Source organism: Anneissia japonica, unplaced genomic scaffold (assembly GCF_011630105.1).
Source record: "Anneissia japonica isolate Jap-2015-1 unplaced genomic scaffold, ASM1163010v1 scaffold967_len435762_cov181, whole genome shotgun sequence".
NCBI classification, from domain to species: domain Eukaryota; kingdom Metazoa; phylum Echinodermata; class Crinoidea; order Comatulida; family Comatulidae; genus Anneissia; species Anneissia japonica.
This window is the reverse complement of record NW_022711026.1, coordinates 387,901-396,025: the sequence shown is the minus strand read 5'-3', so window position 1 is coordinate 396,025 and position 8,125 is coordinate 387,901. Positions and strand designations below refer to the sequence as shown.

General features: G+C 37.2%; 1 protein-coding gene across 1 annotated transcript; it reads right to left on the bottom strand.

Moving 5' to 3' along the window:
- Positions 1 to 262: 262 nt before the first annotated feature.
- LOC117107220 (protein salvador homolog 1-like) lies at positions 263 to 7,064 on the bottom strand. Its single transcript, XM_033248827.1, has 8 exons — positions 6,893 to 7,064; positions 5,591 to 5,743; positions 5,174 to 5,203; positions 4,579 to 4,668; positions 3,994 to 4,078; positions 3,354 to 3,458; positions 2,688 to 2,902; positions 263 to 1,799 (listed from the first exon to the last, which is right to left on the bottom strand). The coding sequence occupies exons 2-8, from the start codon at positions 5,688 to 5,690 to the stop codon at positions 1,576 to 1,578; spliced, it is 849 nt and encodes a 282-aa protein (XP_033104718.1). The 5' UTR covers positions 5,691 to 5,743; positions 6,893 to 7,064; the 3' UTR covers positions 263 to 1,575.
- Positions 7,065 to 8,125: the final 1,061 nt, after the last annotated feature.

The following is an 8,125-nucleotide window of genomic DNA, read 5'->3' as shown; positions in this document are numbered from 1 at the left end:
GGCTGCTAACAGTTAGCAGGATCCGGATCCTGCTAACCGTTAGCTGGATCTGGATCCTGCTAACCGCTAGCTGCTGTGTGTCCATACGAGAAAATCCCAATCCGGATACCAAAAATATGATCAAATCACTGGCCAATAAGAAACTGGAAATTGTAAACGCATACGTGTGATTGGTTGATGATAAAAACGCGCTCAACCAATCACACGTATGCGTTTACATGTGATTGGTTGATGATAAAAACGCGCTCAACTTGCTAACCGATAGCGCTTGCTAACCGTTAGCGGTATCTGGATGACCGTTAGCGCTAACCGATCGGGCGTTCTCATGCAGGTTCTAACGGTTAGCGCTAACGGTTAGCTCCCGATCCGGATACTAGGGCTCTCGTGTGAACCAGGCTTATAAGTCATTTTTTGAAGCTCTGTTCGCACAATCACATTTTCTTTCACAGAAAATGTGACATGCCCATATATGGGCATGACGTGCCTTATATATATGATCACATCATGACCATATATAGGCATGTGACATGTTTTATCTGCACAGGGCTTTACAATAAATCTAACACACTATCAAGGTTTCATTGACTACACATATATATACAGATATTGCTAATCTAGTTTAAACATAACAACATAGCACAGGAGGAATTAGTTCAATGGTATTAGTAAATTTTATATTACAAAACTGCACAATAAAATTGTCAACTTTACAGGAATTAAAATTGAGGAGACTTGCCACGTAAAGTTTTGATGATAGCGAGCTTTTGATTTCTTCGACGAGGCGACGCTAGAATGGAATCACTCAAGTGTGACCGTCCTACTGGGCATCCTACGTTCTCTGCATATACGTAGATTTGGCCAAATTACGTCCCAGAATCCACACGATGAGGAGAACTTAACGTTCTTGCATGTGCAGAAGACTTTTAGTGATTTCTTACCGTTGTTTTCGTGCAATCAAAGCTTCCTATTGATTATATGATGACAGTAATATTTTGTCAGATAATCATCTGCACATTTGAAGACTTTGCCTAGACTTACTGCCTAGACATTATTAGTCACAGTTGTTATACACCATTTTCGCTAAATTTGAAATGAAAATTTCCAGAGGCCTAGGCATTTCGCTCTTTGTAGTTACCAGTGTGTGGCACTCTATTTGCTACTAGCTAGCTGCTCAGGCTAGGTTAGGCTGCTGAATATCCCCCAGTGAAAAGTTGTGAGACATTGGCAGCACTGTTTCAAAATATACCTGATAAAATGGTGTATAGATGAGAGAAATTATAACTTGCAATTTGTCTTTGCCACACTGAATTTTTAAATTGTTTAATATGCTGTACAGAGGATGCAGGACGGTCACAAATGAGTGAATCCGTCTACGTTTATGATGTCATGTATCGAAATGCGGTTAACATACAGCTTGCTATAATCTGATAATGCTTTGTGTGTAGTTAATGTAAAATATATCCTACAGGTAAATCTAATATTCACGTTTATAGTTTTTAGCTTGTCTTGTATCTTAGTCTTGTATTTAGTTATTAGCACAACAAAGATCAACCAATGTTTTTTGAAATCAGAGCATCATCCCTGTCCTGCTGATGATAAGATCCGCCTTTCAATTTCGCGGTGAAGCGCCGTACGATATTCCTCGTATCCCATTACCACTTTACAGAGTTCTTCTTTATAGAGTCTTGTCAACATGGCTTGAAAAGTTTCCAGTTGTTGGAGCTGGAATAATTCCCATTTCAATTTTGAATCATGTTCTTTGCTTGCTTTAGCATAAATAGCTAACCATTCAGGAACCTCTGGAAAAGTGATAGGAAAATAGATCATGTGTAAAATCATGTGACAGATCACATGGTAACCCCTTTTAATAATCGTCTAAAACCAAGTACTGTATTGGTTATCTATAGTATTAATTGTACAGTTTTTATTTTGCTATTTGCTTGTAAACAATATTATGTTCATATAATATGCACCTTCCATGAAATGGTAGGCTTCCTACTCATAAATGCAATTTTAAAAAAATATTTGTCCATCAGATTACAGAAAATACATGGATGTTTTCCCCACTGCTGGTACTCAAAATTCAGGAGACATGATGTAGAATTGCGAATGGAGCCCCACACCCCTAACATTTTTTGAAATCTAGGCCCAGACTATCATGGGGTTCGTTTTTGGAAAACATTTTTATGGCACAATCATTGATAAAGTCAGTGTACAAAGAATATTTTGCATACTGAAAGATAGCCATTTTAGTTTTTGAGGGTTTATGTTAAAAATTCTGGAGAAAGGGATATAGAATAGAACATACAAAAGAGTTTTAACATCTGAAAACAAGCAGGGAGCTTTTGATAGGAACGTAGAACAAATTCACTCATCTGTGATGGTCTTCGCATGCTTTCTAAGTTTTATTATAAGCCTCTTTCAGTTTTTTATGATGCATATGTAGAAATGCCAACCCACCAATATTTAATACAGTACAGTCCTCATTCTGGCCTTAACATAGATTTGGCTGTCAACCTTTCCAGATTTCAGGCGAGCGTAACACACATTGTTTAGATATGTGGATTTAAATTAACATGACATCATTACGTTCTACGTCGTCACAAACTGAAACTAATTGTTCAAAAGCTGATACAGCAAAGATGTAAAATGTAATTAATAATGTCATAACTTAATTTGTTTCATACCTTGATTAAGATAGGGATTCGGTGGGACCCATCCATTTGAAACCTGCTGCTGAGATGCTATCTGGCTTGTTGGTAGTAAATGAGTTTGATCATTTATCACCTGTCTGGTTAATATTTGTTGAGACAGATGTGCCATATTCTGTGGTGGTCTCTGCTGGTACATTAACATCCTAAGAGCACTGGGATGTTGTGTAGTTACTTCTTTGGTGGCATTACTGTGGGGAAAACATGATGCATTAAAACTCGAAATATACCAAAGGCTTCCAATCATGCCATTCTCTTAGATTTCTACATGGTACTCCTTCTCTTTAGGTCTATTGATCACACCATGAGGTGTCTAAATGGGTCTTATACCTACTTTTCATTATGTCAGTGACTACTAAATATCTTTTTGAAGATGGTTAATCAGCATCAATACCAGTGTTGGCCATTCATTCATGGAGTCACTAAATGGTACTCTACCATGATATTATGGGGTCACCATTTTACGTTGCTATGTTATCACGATACCGTAGTTGTCTAACTATCAGGTTACTGTTTGATATATTACAACACAATATGTATTTTTTTTTTACATTATAAAGAGCAAAAAATCCTAGGACTAAAGAGAGTCAGGGGGAGGGGAAGAATTCAACGTGCAGAAGGAACATGGCTAATAAACCTTACCATACATAATATGTTCCATGTTTAGTTGATTCTACACGATCCCATCCCGGAGGTAATCGTTTTTTCTCGTATGGGTGACTCCAGTGTGTAGTTTTTGTGTTGTGACTGCAAAAGAAAAGTGTTTTAATAAGTTATTGATATGCTAATGGTAAAAAGTGCACTGAAAATCTAATCATTACATAATTAATTGTAGACAGTATTGACATATAACGTTCACAGGAAATGCTTATTATTCATACTTTTTTCTGTTTAAACTGCTGTGACTTGTAGTTGAAATATAGTATTCAACAGTAAAGAATGAAAATGGTGTTCCATTGCAAATACATTATTTGTTAAAGTAAGTTACATCTATAGTGCTTTTCTGTGGTTATAAGGCACTAAACAACGTGACTATGAATAGATCCCCTATAAAGCTTGCGCAAAACCACAAACCAAACAACATGATAAGCCGCTTTCCTCTGCATGTCATAAAACCGTTGAGTAAACAGACCAAACCTATATTAAGCATTCTAAACCATACTTCTCTACATTACATAATCCCCATGAGCAAAGCTTGCTCACAGACCAAACCCACACTGACCAAGCTTCATTCATTGCATTGATGCAGGAGAAACCTACAATTGTCATCATTGTAACTTACTCAATATAATACTTTCGTCCTCTAAGTGTCCTGTCCACAGACCAGCCTGGGGGCAGGGGTGGATCCTCGGTGGTACTAAATTGAGCTTCAAATGCAAAATAAATTTTTGGTTATTTATCGACGTATAATAATCATTATCATTCAATATATTTATTCAATTTATTCTAATTCAGGAAGCCCACCACTATTTATTATTACCAATGGTCATAGCAATGAGTTGACATAATTTAAGATGAGAACCAGGGGTCCCAAGTTGGAAGAAGACACTTCTTAACACATCTATCTATCATGATAGGAGTGATGTTGATGTGATGTGTATATGATATTTTCCTGACAAAAACTCATTTCAAAATAACATCTAACTATATTTTGCTGTGCGTTGTGATACCCAAGGCCAGCTGAATTTACGTAGACAATTATTAATACAATAGTGCAAATATTATGAGTTTTTAGGAATTTATTTAGTTCACGGCAGATTTTTGTTTCTTCTCGGGAGTGCAGGAGAACGTGCATCCTTCTAGGGAGGCTCTTGCTACTTGTGAGGGACTTGGAATCCCTGGAGTACATCTACAAGCCTAGACTTACCACTACTGGTTACAGAAGTGAGATGAGGTGGGTAGTGTGTTGCAAAGCTCTGTTGAGATGAAGCAACCGACTGATACAAAACATGAGAGGCTGCATAAAAACAAGTATGAACTTTGTAGAAATGAAATGAAGCATGAATATATATATATATATATATATATATATATATATGGATTAACTATTTCATAGTTATTATGACATGAATCATCTATAGATATTATTAGAAAAAAAATTAAAAATTTATCAGAAGTATGTTTGACTAGAAAAAGTAGCAAAATCAAAGTAAATAAAAGGATACTTAGAGATGTCAAAATTGGAAAAAGAAATGGTGATCATTCAATTTAATACAGAGGCTATAAATTTTTTTTTAAAACCTGAAATATGTAATACACGATCCTACGCCAGAATGCATAGATTGTTGCGTACGTAGGCAGTGAACTTAAGCCTACTAATGGGTGCATACTTAAGGGTATGTGGGCTTTAGCCTTAGCGTATGAATAATCTCAAACAGCAACATACTTGCCAATCTTTAAGATTGGCAAGTTATATAATTAAATTTATTCCTAATTACTGTACTATGAAATAGAGGACTTACTGTCAGCTTTGCTGTCTTTTAAATCTGGTACTGTTAAAGGAATACAATGATGACTGTCTCTTATACACATCTAGATGTGTATAAGAGACAGGTGATACCCACCGGCACTGATTTCCATAAGAGAATTGATAATAAAGTACAGGTAATCAAAACATGCAAATATTATGAATTTGAGAGAGATGGGTTACATTCCAGGAGATTTTTGCTTGCTTCCAGGAGTTTGGGAGGCTGTCTCAATTTCCAGAAGAATCCCGCAACTCCTGGGAGAATTGGAACCCCTGTACTGTATATTTTAACATCTATTTTCCATGCTTTTCAATGTAGAGTTACAAGTTAAATGGGGGTAATTGAAATATCCACTGTTTAAACTTAATAAAGCACCTTTAAATAATTGTGGAAAAGCATTTGCTCATAAAATACCTTGGAATATAGGAAGCTGCTCCTTTTTTGTGTACTTGCCAGCTATTCCACTCTCTGGTAATGGTCTAAAAGCATCTTTTTTTCGTGGTCGCAACATTCTACGACTGTACTGAGTATAGCAGCACCAGCATTATGGCTAAAGCAACATTACTAAAATCAAGAAAGGCCAAATACATGTTTTACAAATATAATCAAAATACGATCATCTGTGTTACATGCATATTATGTGACAGGGGTGGCACCAGGATTTGCCCGACGGGGGGCCAAGGTCTCCGACGGGGGGGTGTGATGACGAAAGCCCGACGAAAGCAAAGTGGGCGTGGTCGAGCTTTGATTAAAAGGTTTGAAAAGTGGTCCAGGGAGCGAGGCCCCCGAAAATGTTAACAATTTAAGGGTTTCAAATGCTTATTTGATCAATTTTAGAGTCTACTAATATGTAGAAAATACATATAATTGGGGGGGGGGTGAGGGAAGCTCTCCCCAATGGGAGAACTGTGGCCCCTCCCCGCTAGCGCCACCCCTGTTGTGTGACACTCATTAAGTTTACCGAGATGTTACATTGAAATTACCTGCACATGCTTAAAAATTACAATGATTTGACATGTGGATCTAATCAACTTTTTATCGTGAAATGAACATTCAATTCAAAACAAACCCAACTTACTTACTACAGGCCTGACTTTTTACAAGGACTGGACTTGTAAATGATATTATCCATTTTCATTAATTGTATGTGTTCTTTATGAATAAATAATGATAGGTATTTCAAAAAGTATAAAATAAATACTACTAAATAGTGAGGTGAAACTACAGTAGGTCCCAAGTTTTTATATATTGCTGTAAAGATAATTAAATATTAGGTTCCATTTTCTTTATCTCAGTTAAATTGAATAGGTATTAACAAAGAGTGCATTTGATTTGAGTACAAAAATCAACTAAAAAAAAAAGGTCCTCAGTCGTTCTGAAAAGGTAAACCTGATTGAGATTGTCTGACCAGTGGCATCCTACATTGAAATAACCATATTCCAGTAGTGGTGGTGGTATAGCCTAGGCCCTAGTGGTAAGGCTAGCCTGCCTAGGCCTATCAATTTGCATCGCCACCAAAAAAAAAATGATTCGCGGCCTTAACTTAATCCCCCCTGGACGCTGCCTCTCTCTCCTCAGCCCGCCACGTAACGTAGGCTCGTAGCCTACCTAGGCCTAGCCTATAATAACTTGAGACTAGTAATTAAAGGCTTTCTACAAAAAAACCCAATAGAAAATATAATCTGTGCGTTATAATGTGAATTACCCGCTTACCAGTTTTATCTTCCGGACTTGTACTAGGGTGGATAACAACTGACAAACTGTATTTCTCATAAGTTACCTAATCCTAGGCCTAGCTAGCCTACGTCTTAATATTGACAACTCCACACTCTGTAGTTTGGTTTATGAGTTTATATTAGCCTCACCGTCCAATCGTCCTTTCGATCCTTCATGACTGTACTGCTTACGCCCTCTAGCCTCTTTGCACACTGGGTGGGGCATCCTAGGTGACATTGAGTGACTAATTTGATTTTTCATATACCGTACTCGCGCGAATAAGGGCCCGGGCGCTTAAAATATTTTTTGCACTTTCCGAGGGGCGCTTATTCAAACGGGGCGCTTATTTAAACGGGGCGCTTATGAAAACAGAGTGGAAATTGAGTGGGCGCTTATGGAAATAGATGAAAATCGAGGGGTTCTTATGGAAAATTTTTAATTTCAAGAGTCACTTTTTGAATGAAAAAAGATTATTTAAGGACATCACGAATGGTATTTAGAAAAGATAATCGTCCAGAGAAAATGGCTCATTACAAGAATGCGTGAATATTTACATAACAGCAAAATAGCAGATGCTAGTGGTTAGCTTGTTGGCCATCGGCCGATGGAGATTAGCAGGATGGGAGGGTCATTGTATTTTTTCTTGAAAACTAGATGAAAATGTGCTAAAGGTCGGAAAAAGAGAAAGAGGAGTAGGACCAGGCATAGACAAATATGTAAAAAGAGTAAAGTTGGAAATATACTGTCTGTCCAGGGATCGGAGCTCTCATCTGTCCTAGAGAAATATCCTCATTTTGAAATTGACGAAGAAGAATGTGTTTCCACTCTACAGCTAAAATCATGCCAACAACCACAGTCCCAGGATTGATTGGATTATTGACTTGCTAAAAAGAAAATCTAATGAGGGGCGCTTATTCAAATTAGAAGGGGTGCTTATTCAAACGGGGCGCTTAAGGAAATTTTCACGTTAGGAGGGGCAGTTATTCAAACGGGGTGCTTATTCGCGCGAGTACGGTACACAGTTTGTCCTTAAATACTAGCCATAAATGAAGATTAAAAAAAGGAAAAAAAAAACCTGGCTCGTGTGGTGAATATTCATAGATTCTTCTCATATAAAATATATAAATTGCAATTGGATGAAGCCCTAACCTTAACAAAAAACATTAAAATGGTCGTGTGGGAATCGAACACACAACCACCAGGTTTGCTATTCATTATCCACCATCAACT

Coding starts and splice junctions, on each gene's coding strand:
- LOC117107220 (XM_033248827.1), bottom strand. CDS start 5,690: ATGTTGCGACCACGAAAAAAAGATGCTTTTAGACCATTACCAGAGAGT. Junction 5,204..5,590: donor GCTTCCTATATTCCAAGGTA/TTTTATGAGCAA, acceptor TTCCTTTAACAG/TACCAGATTTAAAAGACAGC. Junction 3,459..3,993: donor GGACGAAAGTATTATATTGA/GTAAGTTACAAT, acceptor TTTCTTTTGCAG/TCACAACACAAAAACTACAC.